Genomic DNA, 17577 nt, shown 5'->3' with positions numbered 1-17577 from the left:
TTCTGTCCCAGCACCATCATCAAACAGCCTCAGACATGGTTAATCTACTAGTTCAGACACAGCCTCAGTATCTAACTTTAAAACTGCATTTGGCATCTCTTAGCCCAAGCCTGACCTCAATTTACAAGAACAAGAGTCTCGTGTTTAATGAGACAGCTATCAGATGAGCTGTATTCTGATGACTTGGCTACTATCCCAGTGAAGACAGAAACACTGCTGAACAGAGAGGCAGTGCCTGCCGTGCCAGGAGCTAAAAAAGGTAAAAGGAGTCCACAGAAGCAGGAAAGATCCTATCTCCAAAGGAGTAATCCCATCTCACGTTCACTAACTTTCCTGGGAATTTGAAGGATTCAGCTCCGCAAATCAAGTAATTTCGGCTGGCTGCCTAAGCATGCACTTCAGAGTTTTCTCCATAAGTTCCTCCTGGGAACATTTACTGCTTCTTGATTCAGGACATTTGGTTCAGCTGTGAGACATGTGTAAGCAATAATTGAACCAGACCAATAACAGGTCCTAAATCCAGTGGCCTGATCCACAAACGCTTGTAGACAACCCTGAGCTAAAAGAAGCTGTCTCTAATGAGGGATTCCACACTGCAGCATCACAACCCAGTTGCTTCAGGGAGTCCTATCAGGTGCAAAATCTAAACCTCCCCTTGCATACTTAACGCATGTGCGAAAACCACTTGCAAAGAGGCAGGCAGTTGGGTTAGCAGGAAAGGCACCCAGCCTGCCTGCGCTGTCGCTCTCACAAACCACACCGACTCCACAATCTTTGGCAGACAGATGCCAGGTGGGGAGAGAAACGCAAGTTCAGTGGGTGAGGCTTTGCACATGGGCATCCAGTCATTTAACAATGCCTGAAATCCTTCCCTCCATGTGTGAAATTAGAACAAAGTTTCCTTGCTAAACAGAGAATCCCCCAACTGAGAGGAAAGGCAGGTTTGTTTCACAACCTTGAGGGGCACTTGCAAGTTATTTCAAAGCTGCAGTTTATGTTTTTAAACCGTAATTTAAGTATCAAGACAATGAAGCTCTGCCTCCTCATGCCCTCCCCAGTGAAGCAAACAAGGAAATGTAAGTCAACTCACTTATATTGCTCTTTGGCCTGCATAATAACGAAGTCCCACTTGTAGTTTATTTTTTGATTGAGCATGTTGTAATGTTCCTGGAACAAAAATAAAAAAGCAGTTAGTGTGAATATCCTGGACAAGGCGCTCCCATGCTAGGGTTGTCCTGACTCTCCGTAGCTCAGCTGGGCCAGGCTGGCAACCAAGCCAGGAAATCTGGATTGTTCTGAACGTAATTACACGAATTTCATCAGATCAAAAACGATACTATGAGGAGAGCAATTACCTCTGCTAAAATTATCATGGACTTCAGAGTATTTTCCTGTGCTGGGCACTTTTCACTTCCAAAATTTTGGCTTTTGACACTGCTGGAGTAAAACCCCATGCAACAGAAGAGGGATTTTTTGCCAAGCTCTCTTCATTAGCAACAAAGGGCTTAAGCTACAGCAAATGAGGAGCTTGCAGTGGGACAATCACATCATCTCCTTACCTTTTCATACTCTTCTAAAATCCCTTTCCTCTTAATGTTCTTCTTTGCTAGGTAAATTGCTGTGGAGGGAGAAGCAAATAAGCAGTCAGTTATGCTTAGACCAACATTCAATAATTAAAAATTTACCCATGTGATAAGCACAGGAATCTTTCTCTGTTATATCATCTTCCCAGGCACAAGCTCCAAGCTCACAAAGGCTCATGGAAGAAAAATGTTGATGGTTCCTCAGCATTTGACCTCCAAGTTTTTCAAACACAGGCCAACATTTTGTTACAAGTTCTACTAAAACCACTCCAATCTAAAATGGGCTTTTTCATTTCTCCTGATCTGCAGCATAAGGCAGATAAAAGCCTCAGAGGACAGTCTCGATATAAACAAATCAGTCTGTGTACTGCACAGCCCACAGGAGCAAACCAAGCTGATCAGCCCAAGTTTCACGATTAGCACTATAATAAAAAGCATCATAAAGGCAAAAAAAAATTTATACGGAAAGAGCCATTAGGAGACATCAGGAGCCACTGAACATTATGCAAAGATAGAATTATCTCTGAATGCAGGGCTTGATCCAAATCTACAGGAAGACAGCCTTGGGCTCAGGTCCAGGAATACACTTAACTACTCAGGGAAACCTAACCTTGTGTTTAAAGTCTTTCCTACCCAGCAGAGTATTTCAGATGTGTTCCAGTCTGATCGATCTTAGGGGAACGTAAGAGAAGCTTAAGCACTTTTTCTCATCACAGCCACCACAATGTGGTCACATCCAGAGCACTCCCTCAAATCAGCATCACTGAGAGCTCTTCACAGAACAGCATGAAAGAAAATGCAAGGGCTGTTTGTTGCATGTGGGCACACAGCACAAAAAGATGAACAGCAAACGCGGTGCAGGACTGTGCACACAAACACCTGGGCTTGCACTACAGCTCCTAAACACGTACAGTGCTGTCACTCACCATAGTCTGTGTCATCAGCAGGCCAGCTCTGCACTGGCCAGAAGTAGGGGGTCTGCAGAAAGACAAAAACCTTTTGTTAGTGCACAGTAGCCTTGAATTCATACTGCTGACACTGGAGGGAGAGGAAAGTTCTCCTCTGCTGTACTCAGAGCCTCAGCTCCTTAGCTGTGTGTCAGCTCGGGCAAGCTACAGCAGGAGAATGGATGCCAGCAGGCTGCCAATGTCAAATCCCTTTCTGCTTTGCAATCGGTTAACGTGGCCAGTTCTCACTGCGCATTCAGACTGAGATGCTGAAGCCGAGTTTCCACCATGGGGAAATCAGAGTCCCCATTTAAAGTACCAACGAGGGTACTCTAATTTCCTATCATACTGGAAATGGTCCAACCATGAACTCTGATAACATCCCATTATTACTGTGCTTTTTCTGTACTCATTATTCAGTCTCCCTAGATCGTTCTATTTTCAACGAGCCACTTTAAGATCTGGAAGAAAACACATATTTGGAAGAAAGCACAGCTATTTTGAAGTAGAACAAGTACACTAATTTAGCTGAAGGAAGTACCACAGCTTCCCTGTCAACTGTAATCTAACACACAGAACCAGGGGAACTGGCCTGAAGCTACTCCGTGGATCCCTTCCTCCTTCACTGTTGAACAACTAGCACAGCTCCACAGCACGGTCTCACAAGTACAAGTCTTGGGGAATTGCCTCAGCTGCCTGGTTTACAAACTCATGCTGACCCCCTTCTCAACAGCTTTAGACAAGGTGCCACTCACTTGAAACCTGTAGAGGCTGCCGTCTGTCTTAAGAGTGAGATTCTTTGGCTCCTGAAGAGGGTAGATATATCCATATTTGACAAACAGGTCCCCCAGGTGGAGCGCCTCTGAAAATGGACAAGACAGATGTTTTGATTGCACAGGAACACTGCACTCTAGTTGAAAATTGAGATGATACTCGGGAGAGAAGAATTCATCTAAGAGGTTTTGTCTATGGGGACCTTAAAGATTTACAACTCAGTGCTGGAAAAGCCTCAGTTTTTATATTTCTACCTACCTTCCTGAGTGATCTGTAAGCGTTGGAGAATCCACTGCACTATATCAGTACCTGTAAAGCAAAGAAAATGTCAGGTGCTTGAAGCTGGGAATGTCCCAAAATCCATGGGTCAAAATGAGACCTCTCCAGTCCTCACCCTTTACTGTGCTCTGGAGCCCACCAAGTGCTCAGACCCCTTCCTGCAAATGCACCGTGCAAGAGAAGCAGAGATAAAATGCACTGCTGGTGCATAAAGAGGTAAAATCTCACTGGACAAGCTGTCACTCAGCCTTTCTTCCAACCAAACAAGCATCAGTCCCTGAGAGGGGGAGCCCAAGGCCGGCAGTGACCTCGGGGTGGCACAGTGTGAGTGTGCAGAAACACACGTGGCCTGAGCAACACTTAAACCCTTATCATCAGCTTAGAAAGGACTTAAGCAATGCAACAGCTTCCACTCCAGGGAAGGTGAAGTGCCCCTAGTTTTACACCATCTTGCCTCTAAAGATTCAATGCAAAGTATCTCCAGATTCACAGAGCACAGTCCTGGCCCAGTTTTGGTAACAGATCAGTGACGGGTCATTTTGGGTCCTTTAAGAGATGTGACTTTCAGTGCAGAAGTGATGTTCAAGTCTCAGATCCATGCTGCAGTGGGAACAGGACATATCAAAGGGAAACAAGATTTCTGGACTCCTCATCTCTCCCCATTCTTCTGGTGGGGTGTGGCCAGGCATACCCACGGTCAGAATAAACCCCCAGCAGTTTTAGTTCCACGTTCTGGGAGCAAATTTCACAAACCTCCTTCTAAATGCACTCATCCCCTGATCAATTATTTGTCTTTTCCTCCAAACAATGCCTAGAACTGCAGATTGAGGTGTTGACCTTTCTTGTCATTGCAGTGATGACTTAACTTTCTAATAGGGGCTCAAAGCTCTTATCCTACTGCCTGCTTCCTGAAATAGATGAAATTAAAGGATTATCTCATCACTCATTTCTAGACAGCTCTCTCTGTAAGCATTTTCCCCCAAAGGTGCAATTTTAACATGGAGGTTTATTTGCCTTTTCTGCTGTAAGCCAGTTTAATGACTCTGAATTTAACTAGTTAGCTTCCTACACGTGAATAGCAAAGCTCTCTCCAGTGCTTGTGCCCACTACTCTAATGCTTTCACCATTCCCTCACTAACATGAAAGTATTTTGCAGCACCCAGAAGCCAATTAGTGTATTTGCTGTTTCTTCAGCCTGCTAGAAGAGGAAAAGCTGCCATTTATAGGCAATGGGTTGAATATTTTGGTTTTTTCCCGCACACCGAAGAAAAACTATTATTAGCAGAAAACATTAAGAGGAAGACTAATTATTTGTTGTTCATTTCTGAAGTTCAGTCTGACTCCAGTCTGCCTGTTTTAATTGTATGTTGATATTTATCCTGATTTGTGATCCAGCCCCACCAGGAATATGACAGATCTGGAGGCTGAAGCACCCATATTTCCATGTGTGCTAAGAGAAAGCAAGATCACTTCAGTTAAACTCACATGACACAGCTAAAAGTGCATGATTATCTATTTTTGTGTCTCTGATTTGATGAACAAGGAGTGAAATGAGATACCAGTGAGGAGGAGATAAAGGGGGCAAGTATGTCTCAAAGGATGCATGGCAAATATTTATTGGGAACCTTGGGGTCCACACACAGCTGGTTATTGACAAACGTCCTTGGCCCGGTCCCTTGTCCCAGCAAAGTTTTTACCTGTCACAGCATGTGGGATGTTCGTGATCATCACCCTCTGCGTCTGCGTCTTGACGCCCTTGTCTGGATCCTGCATCTCCATCATAAGGGGTTCGATCTGCAAGGCATGGTGGGGTTGGGATGTATTACAAGAGTGGACGGGCAGAGCCCCAGGACCATCCATCTGGGGGGCCAGGGAGTGCTACAGGAACCGATGCGACAGCCAGAGTCCTCTCTGAACCTCCCCTTGCCATCAGAGATGCCACCTCCAAACCATGTCAGCTCTCGCACTGACTCACAGTGTCCCTCCCTCCTACAGAAGAAACACACGCACAGCCAGGGTTAGCAGAGGAGGGACAGGATGTAACCACTCCATGATAAATAAATAATCTCTGCTACCCATCAAAGTTCTTCTCTGGCTCACTGGGCAATAAGAAAGCAAAAAGAGGGAGGAAATAAAATCTGTGCTTCTATTGCACAAATACCTCAGCTCTGCACAGACTTGTAGATACTGCATCACACACCAAGAAAATAAGCGATATTTTGGCTGCAGACCAAACAGCAAAGGTTCTGTTTCTGGCCTGCAGATAATAACCAAACAGGACTTTAGGAGAGCAGCAGGAACAGCACATCGCTTTGCTCCAAGGCTGAGCAAGAAGCTCAGATCCAGGGCAGGGAGGGATGCAAATGACCCATCCTTTGAGAAAGCACAGCCCCAGCCCCAGCCAAGGCTTTGAAAAGCTGGCAAAGGATCGATGACAGCAGGGACCAGAATTTACATGTCAGAAAGCAGTCTGCAAACGCAGAAATGGAGCCCAGGTTGTAGGGAGGAGGTGTCCAAGGGACTCTGGCTGTTCCTGTGGGCAGCTGCACCCACCCACCTGGGATTTTCACTCCTCCTCTGTGGGCAGCAAAGCTCAGTCCCTCTGGGGATGGGGCAGCGCCACCATCCAGAGCGACTCACCCTCCTATCTGGCAGCATCTCTTGCCTTTGATTCCTGAGGGATGCTGGTGAGGGATGCTGATGACTTGTTTTAACAGATCCTGTTACGGATGATAGGTCTTACCCTCAGGGCCAGACTTCTTTTATCTCTGGTTCCCAACAATCTTACTTTTTTAAAGATTAAGATTTTCAAATGTATTTCCCTCCTCTCATATTTGACTTCTCACTAGAACTGGCCCAAAAGCACAAGAGCCTCCTTCTTGCACTTGGAATCCTCCACTCGGATGCATTGAGTTGGGGCACGCTCCCCATCTCCTCATTTTAGATTATCTGAGTGCCATGAGAACATCAGCTTTGTGGAAGATGCTGTTCTTTTTGTCTTCTGCTTCCAGAGACATTCAATCAAAACTGGTCCCACAGGACCAATTTGGTCTCTCTGCACATTATTTTGGGTTAGGCTGTAGCTTTTTAACTAGGATTAGAGTGTGACTTGATGACACTCACACATAATGAAGGGTATTGTCTTCACAGACACCACAGTGACTTTGGTCCTAGGTCTTGCCAAGTTTAGTGAGGATTTAAGTCTGTAGTGACAGAATGCACTCTGGGCTTGACAGTAAAAATGGATTCTCCACTGTTTTTAAACTCAGTGTCAAAATAATACTACAATAGAGAAGGCTGGTAAAATTTCACACAAAGAATTGTATAAATACGTCCGTAAAATATTTTAAAATAGCAAAACAGACTCAAAGTCATGAATAAGAAGACTTTTTTAGACCTTTTACCTGAACCCCTAATACTGGTCTCAGTAAGCTCAAGGCTGGGTGTGGAGAGATACCCACGTAGCCCTGTGAGACAAGGTGAGGCAGGATGGTCTAGCAGACAGGGCACTAATTTAGGAAACTTGGACTCAGTTCCCTCTAAGGAAATGAGGGTGATCTTGGGGAAGTCCCCTACTCCCTGTAACTGCGTGTCTGCTGTGCAGACAGCATCTTGTCAGCATGCAGGGATCCTGCGAGTAGCCACAGCGCTGCTTATCACCACCCTGCTGCAGTCTGATACCACCAGGCAGGTTCCACCAGGCTCAGCCCAGCCTGCCCCAGCACCGGGCTGCCGTTCGCTTCCCAGTGGGCTCAAGAGACAGGTCTTTACCAGCTGAGAGCAGGGAATTGGCTCAGAAACCCACACAGCCTCCCAGCACAGCATGTTCCCTGCCTTCAATGAGCAAAACAGTTCCAGAGTCTCATTGCATTCGTATCCCACCAGGCTCCCTCTTGTCATTGGAGAAATAATATATATTCAAAAGAAATAAGTGCAATGAGCCAGGGAGCTGCTGTTAGGGGGTGTTTGCTGCTCTGGCTTCAAACCACGCACTTTATTCATCAAAATTCACCTCGTCTCTTCCTCTTCTCCTAAGGAAACACTACTGATCATGGGTTGCTGGTGAGTAGGAGTTGCTATCAGCACCAGCCTGGTGACAGGAGGCCAGGAGGGCTGGTTAAAATACAGCAGGAACATTTGCTTGCTTTGCTAAGGGCTCTAGCCCATTTTATCATGCTTTCAGCCAGGGAAGCACCGTCTGGTTTGAATTTTGTAGAGCCAGAAGCCACTTCCTGACACTGGTTGGTGGGTGGAGACGCACACAGAGGTAAATATCAGCAGGAGGACTTCAAAAGGAGCCAGGCTCTGGGTGAGCGCACCTCAAGCAGAGCCATCGCAAGACATGAGGCCCCTTGAGATGTCCCTTCAGATCAGTCAGAATCTCCGCAGAGGTGACCTCACCCTGAAAGCCACAGAGGAGACAACAGGAAAACTGTCTGTCCCCCATCTGATTGCAAGAAGTCACCAGGTTCACTGAGTGCAAAGCAAAACTTGAGCTCGCAAAACCAAACCAAAGCAGAGTCCTGCCCGGCTGAGCACATCGCCTCTCACCAGGGAGCACATCATGCTCTCTAAGCGATGCTCTGCAGAAATGTGTAGCATCAATATGTCCTAGCCTAGGGCAGGGAAAGGGAGAATGGGATGAGCCTGAGCTTGGGCTAAGGCTCAGCTCCCTAAGCCCTGGGCCTCACTTAAACAGAGAGCAGGAATCCCACGGTTAGATCCTTCCAGTAAAAACGCAATTCCGATGCTGACATGTGTCAAGAAACGTCCAGGCAGATGAGGGCCAGGAGATACTGAGAAGTCTAAGCCAGGTGAATGGAAGCCAGGCTGGAGAAGACCCCAGCCCTCCCTGGCTGCTGCGCTGCCTCAAGAGGAGCCACTGGGGACCAGAATAAGGAGGAGGCAGAGGGAAAAGGCAGGCAACATCCATCAGCCCTACCCACGAGGTATGAGTCACGAGGCAGCTCATGTAGCACAGCAAGGAAAAATGCACAGCCCAGCAGCTGCTGGAGAGCACAACCTTGCTTGCGCGCTGCCTCCTGCTTTGCCAGCTGATGCCCAACGGAGGCCAGATCCTGGCTGCTGGGCAGGCACAGGCACCAAGAGCTTCAGCTGGCTCAAGCTCTCCCAGCATCTGGCCAAACTGCATTTCAGAAGCTGCCTCCCTGTCCCACCAGACTTTTGTGCCAATATTCTTCCTACAAAGACAGTTTAGGAGAGGGGAAAAAATAGAATAAAACAACCTAAGCATTAGTCATGGGTATTTTGCATACTAGCAGGTGTTACAGGGCTTTGGAGGGGGCTCCCCATGCCCCCCGTGGTTTGGCCACGAAGACCAAGCTCTACATCCAGCCCAAGCTGTGCAGAGCAGCCTCACAGCAAGTACACAGCCCTATCCCACCCCTATAAAGCAACCCCTTTTCCTCTCTCCCCGTCCAATAGCAGGATTGCTGCAGTCACAAGCTGCTTCTGAAGAACCAGCGCGGCAACGTGTTGCAGCTGCAAAGGTGCAACAGGTCCTGCAGCACAGCGGGAATCCCTCCGTGCGGCTGCCACAAACCCACGGTTCCAGCCTATGTGCCAGCTGGTGGCAAAGCCTGAGCACGCTTACGCAATTAACAAAGCTTCTCTCTAGGATTTTAGCTCCTCACGGATCTCAGCCTGCAAGGCGCTTGCTGGATGCATGGCAAGCATCCTCAGCTCCCACCACAGGCAACCAGTAAAGGTGCTCGGTATTTCAGAGGGCTCTGAAGACACAGCTGTCTGTACCCAGACCACACTGAGGCTCCCTCCATCACCTCCCTGAGGTGTGGAAAAAACAGAGGAAGAAGGAAGCAAGAGATGAAAGCCAAAGCCTGCTGACCATCCAGGAGCTTCCTTTCCTTGTGCTAACAGGTGTTAGACTTGCAAAGCACCGTAACTACCAAAACCTTCTTGCTGCCTACAGCGTGACAGGCGCTTTAACAGCGCATCGCTGTATTTAATAGATCTTCCCACCTGAGGAACTTGGAGCATTTTGCTCCTACGGAGCAGCTAACGCGCAGCTGCTGGAGGTTGTTTTCTCAAAGCACACAGCTTCTCCTCTGCACCCCCGCACACAAGTCCACAGGGTAGCACTCAGTGCAGAATTTGGCCAAATTTACCTTAAAAAACACAGCACCAAAGAAAATAGCTTCTTTACTTCCTCTAGAATAAAACGTACAGTACTTATATTGCCAGGTTCACACCTTAGCAGAAAATAGCCCCAAATTTCCCCTCCTCTCCCCTCCTGGAATCCTCCCTAGGTCATGGGTGTTGCAGGAGAGCTAACTACAACTCCAAGCGCAACTGGGTGGCTGTACCTGTCACTGGAAATTCAGTTAATTCCACTCAACAGGATAAGCCACAGGCAAGAGAGGTGGGGGCAAGAAAAGCTAGCTTAACACTCTGCTTTTTACAGTCTGCAGATACTAGTTATACTAAAACCGGCTCCACTTTTGAATGAATGCTACAGGGAAAAAAACCACACGGAATGCTTTACGAAATTACGCATCACATCCAAAAGCGTAGGCATGTATCTTCCCACTCTTTCAACTGTTTCTGGCCACAAATACACTCGTTGCTGAAAAAAAAGGAAAGAGGCAGAGAGCTAGCCATGGTGCATCCTCTGAAAACAGACTGGGAGCACTGGGAATGCACATGCCAGACTGGCCGTGGACTAGAGCTGAACTGGGCAGTGATGTTTTTTCCCCTGGGAAACGACAGGCTTGAGGGTTTTGTGGGGAAAAAAAAAGATGGGAGAGAGAAAAAACGTGTCAGGAGAATAATTCAGCTGAGGCTAAACTGAATAAATAAAATTACAGCTTTATATCCACCCTGACTCTGGCACACGCCTCCCCGCAGCCCCCCAGCCCGAACCCTTGGGATCCAACAGGTTGCGGGGCACTCAGAGGGCAGGATGCTCTGGATCCGTGTCCCGCCCCCGGCCCGGAGCACCGGTCGCTGGGTACCACACGGCATCCCCGCCCCGGGATGCAGCCCGGGAGCGCCCCAGCCGGAGCGGCCGCGCCCGGTCGCTGCTCCCCCCCCTCACCTTTTTCAGGAAGGCCATCCTGGGCCGGTAGCGCTGCCCATGGTCCAGCCGGGTGACGGTCATGCTGCCGGTGCCGCCGGAGCCGCCGCAGCCGCCGCCCCCACCGGGCGCACCTGGCGCCGGGCACCGCGCCCCCCGGGAGGGGCGGGGACAGCGCCGCGCGGCGCAGCCAATCACAGACCGCCCAGGGTGATTTGCATAAAGGGGCGTGGCCTGTGGAAGGGGCGGGGCCTGTGGAATGGGCGGGGCCTGTGGAAGTGGGTGTGGTCTGGTGGAAGGGGGCGGGGGCTGAGAGGGCGGGGCAGGAGGGGGCTGGGGCTGGGGGCTGGGACCAGAGCTGGGTGTAAGGGGCCAGGGGGGGATGCAAGGGACCAGGGCTGGGTGCTGGGACTAACACTGGGTGCAAGGGACCAGAGCTGGGTGTAAGGGACCAGGTCTGGGTGCTGGGACCAGGTCTGGGTGCTGCGAACAGAGCTTGGGCCAGGGCTTGGACTGGGAACAGGGGAGAGAGCTGATGGAGGTGTAGCCTGATTCACAGAATCACTACGTTGGAAAAGACCAAAGAGATCAAGCCCAACCATACCTGTCCACTACTAAATCATATCTCTAAGCACTTAATCTACCTGTCTTTTAAACACCTCCAGGGATGGAGACTCCACAACTTCCCTGGGAAGTCAGTTCCAATGCTTCACCATTCTTTCAGCAGATAAATTTTTCCTAATTTCCTATCTAAACCTCCCCTGGTACAACTTAAGGCCATTTGCTTTCATCCTGTCACTTGTTACCTGAAGGAAGAGACCAACACCCACCTTGCTACAACCTCCTTTCAGGGAGATGGAAAGAGCAACGAGGGTCATAGAATCACTAGGTTGGAAAAGACCTTTGAGATCATCAAGTCAAACTGTACCTGTCCACTACTAAATCATATCCCTAAGCACTTCATCCACCTGTCTTTTAAATCCCTCCAGGGATGGGGACTCAACCACCACCCTGGGCAGCCTCTGCCAGTGCCTGAGAACTGTCTTGGTGATGAAACATTTCCTCATGTCCAATCTGAACCTCCCCGGCACAACGTGAGGCCATTCCCTCTTGTGCTGTCACCTATCACCTATCACTTAGGAGAAGAGATCAGCACCGACCTCACTACAATCTCCTTCCAGATAGTTGTAGACAGTGATTCTGGAGGGTACTAGGTGCTCGGTGCTGTCCATGCCAACCAAGCTTGGTAGTCACACTGGAATTGGTCCTTACAAAAAGAAGGTGTTTGTGCAGAGCAGGTGGTGTTAGGGAGGCGAGAGCAGGAGAAAGAGGAAAATCCTCCCCAGAACGCTCCTAGGCTAGAGTCAGAGTAATGCAAGGGCACCCAAGAGCAATTTGTGGTGAGAGAGTGTCATGCATGTGCAGAAGGTAAGCAGTGCTTCAGGCATCAGCTCCTGGACTGCCGCCAGCCTCGGTCAGCGCAGCTTGGCTCAGCCCAGGTCAGCTCTGCTGCGGAGGCAGGAGCCAGCTGGGTGGTTTTGGGGAGTCAGTGGCTTTGCCACATGAGGAAATGGTGACTAACAGTGACCAGAGGAAGATCACGGGGCTCCACAGTGCTTCCTCACAACAGAGCTGTCTCATGCCAGCAGGTGAGGAACTGTACCCGGCTGGCAGCATTGGAAACCAAAAGCTCTGGTTTTCTGGTTTCTTCAGAAAACAGTGAGATTTCCTCCTGACACACAGGGCTCAGCCTGCCAGCACAGCTGGGCAGGAGGAGATGGCTGGGTTTGCACTCATGGAGAATCTGTTTGTGTCAAGGCTCGTACGAGCATTCCCAGGAATCCCTGTTAGCCACGTGGGCACATTTCCATTTGCACACGGGGCATCTACATGCACTGTGTGCACACCTTCCTGCACACCACAGAGACTCTCCCTCGCGAGAGGGTGTGCTCACGCCGTGGTGTGCATGGAGAGCCATGTGTATACGTGAGCAGACACTCACACTGCACTCGCCATAAGCAGATCCCACTCAGCACATTCCCACGCGTCCCACGGACACGCAAACACTGGTTGTACGGGCACATTTATACCTCATGCACATCACACACTACATATTTGAGTAGCTCACGCTTCCCACATGTGCAGAGCTGTTTCTCATGGCAGTGCCTCCCCAACCACACTGCTAGCGACTGTCCTGATGGTACAATCCGTGGCTCACACACTTCCAGAAAGCGCATCGGCTCTGAGCTCCAGCAGAGCCTTCTTCCATTCACAGTAATATCCCGAAGGCACAGGTTGCTTTCCCAGTTGCTTTGTTGCCCTTGTGGAAGTGTTTCATCTTTATCTCTGCTCCTTCACAGTATCTGTGCAAGCCGGTGCTTTTGGAAAGCCTTTCTCTTGTGTTTGCTCCAAGTCACACCCATGTGAAATCCCCCTGTGAGTCACAGCAGCCGCTGGATCAGCCACTCCTTATTTTCCAGGCGGCTTTTCCTCCCTCCTCTGCTCCGTGCTGCTAGGTGATTTAATGATTATGAGTAAGCTCTGCCACTCCGCATGTAAGCATCAAAATTATTGTACCTCACGCTTCAAGGCATCAGCTGGGGACTGAAAGGAGCAGGAGGAGTGTTTTTCACACCTCTGCAGTGTCTCATAATTCAAGTGTTGTGTTTCTGTTTGGTTCTTTGAAACCAAGCTCAGATCACAGTGGCCTTCTGAAATGGCAAAGGTGACAACCCCTCCAGTAGCACAGCTGTTCCTGCAGGACAACAGGAGAGGGGGATTCAGAGGAAGCAAGAGAAAGGATGGTGAAGGCAAGCAGGCTTTTTGATGATGATGATGATATCACATCATGGAATCACAAAAGTGATTCCATCTCTGAGAGAGGCAGATACTGACAGGAGAATGGCATGTGTACACAGCTAAGTCATTCTTTTGGACATAATAGAGTAAATAGCATACAAGATGCAGCTCCATTTCTTGGTTTGGTAAGCAAACCAGGAAAAGTTGTTATAAACTACGAATGGTTCCTCAGAACCACTGTTTCCCTTGCCTCTCCTGGGTGGTGGAAGGACTTGGAAGGACTCTAGGTGAGGTGTGAACACTAGTCTAAGTAAAGGATCAATCACCAACTGCATGTGCCCCACATTCTTAAAGGAATAAAAACGGTCATTTCATCCTAAAATACTGACTTTAAAAGTTCCCTTGAGAAATCCAAGTGTCATTTTAATGAGAGACGTTTGAAAACCATGTCTACAAATGAATTCAGAAAGAAGAAAAAATCCCTTGCAGGAGATTCAGGAGAAATAGCTCTGAAGAGCTCAAGCTGAAGTGTGAGCTCTTCAACTTTGCTGAGCTCCAAAGCTGACAGTAATTTTAAATCCTGCTGATCTGCTGCCAACACCCGCTCGTAGCTCAGGTGTGGATTTTTTTCAGTTTCTATTTTTCTCTGACAAGCTAAAATAAAGCCTAGGAGTATCTCTCTCCATTACAAAGCAACTGCGTGTCTTTGCTATCAAGAAGGTCCAGTGTAAATTCAGCAATGATAACATCTGTAAATGACCTAAATCACCAAACACAAGAAGATCAGAGATGAACTGCGTTTCACCTGATGTCCAGGTGAACTACCCCAGCAGTTAATGCGCTACGGCAGATCTGCCATGTGAAGCACGAGGCATTTAAATCAGATTACACAAGCTTGTGAAGGCAGATGCTCCTGGGCCTTCAATCACGAAACCCACACCTGTGGACAGCAAACAGTTCTACAGTCTCTGACAGAGTCTGGTTGTTTAATGTGTGAATTTGTCAGTCAAGAAAGCAAGAGACTCGAATGGCTCTCCAGAGCTCTCCAGACTCCTCTCAGCCTGCACCTGAGGCCACGTAGTGTGTCCTGGCCAGGAAAAAGTCTAATAAGGGTTGAATTTTGTCCTTCTGTTCTCCTTGTGAAGCCCCCATAAGCTGTGATCATTCTCAACAGACCTGCTCACAACTCTCGACAGTTTCTCTTGTGGGAAATGCTGCAGAGGGAATCCCCCCTTTTTTTTCAAAGATCACATTTCCTACGTGGTTGCCCCTTCTTCACACATCAGAAGTTGAATCATGCAACACAAAAGGCATGTGGTGAGTGAACTACCTTTCTATCTAAGGAAACTGGGGACGGCCCTGAGGGGAAGGAAGGGGTAACGTAAGTGAAGCAATGAGAATGGTACTGTGAGCATCGCAAGTGGAGGTTGAATTTCAGTACGCAGTTCCTTCCAGGACGATTTTAAAGCAGTTTACCAAAAAAAAAAAAAAATTAAAAATTAAACAGTGCAAGTAGCGGCATAGAGAGAGATGTGACTTGATCTTAGGTCTCTCAGCAAAGCAATAGTTACAGTGATATCTCCAGAGTTCATTGTCCTGCCTGGAAGGGCATGAGCACTCAAAATGAGAGGCTTCCTTAGCAGCCACATGGGAATTGCTGTCAGCACAAATGGCCAGCACTTGCTTCCCATCACTCCTGGACTTTCCAGGAACAGGAAAGCAAAGGAAAGAAGTGGCAAAGAGAAAGGAAAATAGCAAAAGAGAGAAAGACCTTACACTCCATGCCTTACAGATGAAGCTTGGCTGCTGGGGCGAGAGGATGCAGCTGGGTTAACACCTGATACAGGACTGAGCTATTTGGCTTCCCCTGCTGAGCCTTAGGAGATGCCTGTCTGTCCTGAAGCAGTTCTGGTTTCTGGTGAAATCAGCTTTTACTCTTCATTCATTCATCCTTCACTGTTGCAGCCCAGGCTTAGGTGCATCTCACTGCTGGTCTGGAGAGCAAGGACTCTTGTGCAAGCTTGGCTGTTGGTTATCTTCCTTGCTGCACAACTGTGATTTTCTTGACCTGCTTCTACTACTTACATTTTTTTTGTTACACTTCACTGGTATAAGTTAGTTAGATTCTCAAAAAAATAGGTAACTCCTTCTACGTTTCTATGTTTTGTTCTTGTTCCTTGTTTTCAACTCTCTTTTTCACTAAGAGAAAGTAAATGTTCATTGTCCCTTAGCAAGGACATTAATTTTTTTCAAGGAAAGCACAAATGCTGTTACCAGATTCACTTTGCAGATAACAAGCACAAAAGGACAAACACTGGTAGGATTTTCATTTACCAAAAACTAATAAACTCCAAGGCGAATTGTAGAAACTTGGGAGTCCTCTGCATTTCTGGGGTACGATGAAAGCTGCATCCAGGCAGCAAAGATCACTCCCTTTTAGAACTTGGACTAAAGCTCAGGAGTGACTCGTTTCCATATCCCAGACCACCAGGATGTGCTTCTTGGAAGACTGTATGAATTTTATACCACATCCTGCTCTGTCATGAGAAATCCTTTTTTTCCAAGGCCATATGGAATAATTCATGTGGAATTTATCCCCATGTGGGGCCATCCCCTGTCTATGGTGTGAACACTGATACTGGTGGTAGACTTTCATGAAGGAGGTCTGCCCAGCTGAGGCAAAGTGATATTTCCTTGTGTTAAACTCATCTCAGTTTCCTCATTTTTTTGCATCAATAACTAAAGGAATACAAAAGGTAACCATCGTTTTGCCTTTAATTTTACAGACCACACCTTCAGCCTCTGTATTTCTGCGTGGGCAGCATGGTTTTATGGCCTTGCGCTGTGCTGGTGTAACTGATGGCAAGTTAGTGTCTTGCTCATGATGCATGATGGACAGAACAACTGTGCTCAGGGGCAGGTCAGGGCAAAACCAGGGTTTTCAGCCCTCGCTTGTCACTCAGCCTGCTGTTTGCTCTACCCGTCACATGAACAGTTGCCAACTTTTAGGAAAATTTTACTGCTAAGCACTTTAAAAAACAGTCTTTATTTCCTCTAACTTGACAATAGATAATAAGTTCCACTCAGTTTTTATCACCGCCTGTGCACAGCCCCCACGTGAGGCCTAGAACTAGTGTTTGCCCAGCCACATGCCAGCAGCACTGGAAGGCTCTGCAGAGAGAACTATGTGCCAAACTGTTCAAAATGTTTTAACCGAGCTCATTTCTCTCTGTACTGAGAACAAAAACTGCATAGCTGGCAAGCTTCATCCTGCCCCCATGACCGACAGCAGCCCTGCCTGCTTCCCTGCTGCAGCAAAGGTGCCACCGCTGGGACAGGCTGAACCTGGGCCTCCTTTCATAGAATGATAGGCTAGAAGGGACTTCAAGGATCGTGTGATCCAACCTTTTTAGGCAATATATAGAACCATGGATTGATTTGGGTCAGAAAGGACCTTAAAGCCCACCCAGTTCCAAGCCCCCTGCCATGCACAGGGACACCTCCCACCGGATCAGGTTCCCCCAAGCCCCATCCAGCCTGGCCTTGAACACCTCCAGGGATGAGGCAGCCACGGCTGCTCTAGGCAACCTGGGCCTCCCCACCCTCCTTGTGAGGAATTACTTCCTCATCTAAATCGTCCTCCTTCCAATTCAAAGACACTCAAAGCCCCTCCCCGCCTGCCCCTACACGCCTCTAACCGCCCGCGGGGCCTTTCTCTTCCCTCACGCTGATCACGTGACGGGAGGGGCGGTGGTGCCCGCGGTCACGTGACGCAGCCCCCCTCCCCCGCGGCCTGAGTGCCGCGGGTGCCGGCCGGGCGGCCACCGCCCGTGCGCTCACGTGACCGGGCGCGGCGACGTCAGTCACGTGACGGGCGGGAGCGGGGCGTGCGCGGTTCAGGAGAAGGAAGGGCGGGGGGGGGCGGGGCTGAGCCGGGCGGCGGTGCCCTGAGGACACGTGAGGGGGGGGGGGGGGAGTGCCGCGGGTGGCTCCGGAGCGGGGCAGAGAGAGCGGGGTGGTGCCGCCCGCGCTCGGTCACGTGACGTCGTTCACGTGATAGGGGGGGGGGTGCCGCGCGCGGCAGGCCGCAACGCGCAGGCGCGGGTCGCGGCGGGCGGTCACGTGACGGGGCGGGGCCCGG

At 49.0% G+C, this 17577-nt stretch overlaps 1 protein-coding gene across 1 annotated transcript in view; it reads right to left on the bottom strand.

Moving 5' to 3' along the window:
• RGS9 (regulator of G protein signaling 9) overlaps window positions 1-10762 on the bottom strand; it is a 31915-nt gene extending 21153 nt beyond the window's left edge. The window contains 7 exon segments of the mRNA XM_069872901.1: window positions 1091-1167; window positions 1560-1618; window positions 2510-2561; window positions 3286-3392; window positions 3563-3613; window positions 5281-5377; window positions 10659-10762. Coding sequence (XP_069729002.1) covers window positions 1091-1167; window positions 1560-1618; window positions 2510-2561; window positions 3286-3392; window positions 3563-3613; window positions 5281-5377; window positions 10659-10721 — 506 coding nt within the window. The 5' untranslated portion in view covers window positions 10722-10762.
• Window positions 10763-17577: the final 6815 nt, after the last annotated feature.

The sequence above is a fragment of the Phaenicophaeus curvirostris genome, chromosome 19, assembly GCF_032191515.1.
Source record: "Phaenicophaeus curvirostris isolate KB17595 chromosome 19, BPBGC_Pcur_1.0, whole genome shotgun sequence".
NCBI lineage: Eukaryota > Metazoa > Chordata > Aves > Cuculiformes > Cuculidae > Phaenicophaeus > Phaenicophaeus curvirostris.
Note: the sequence above shows the minus strand (reverse complement) of the source record. Positions and strands in the feature narration are given on the sequence as shown.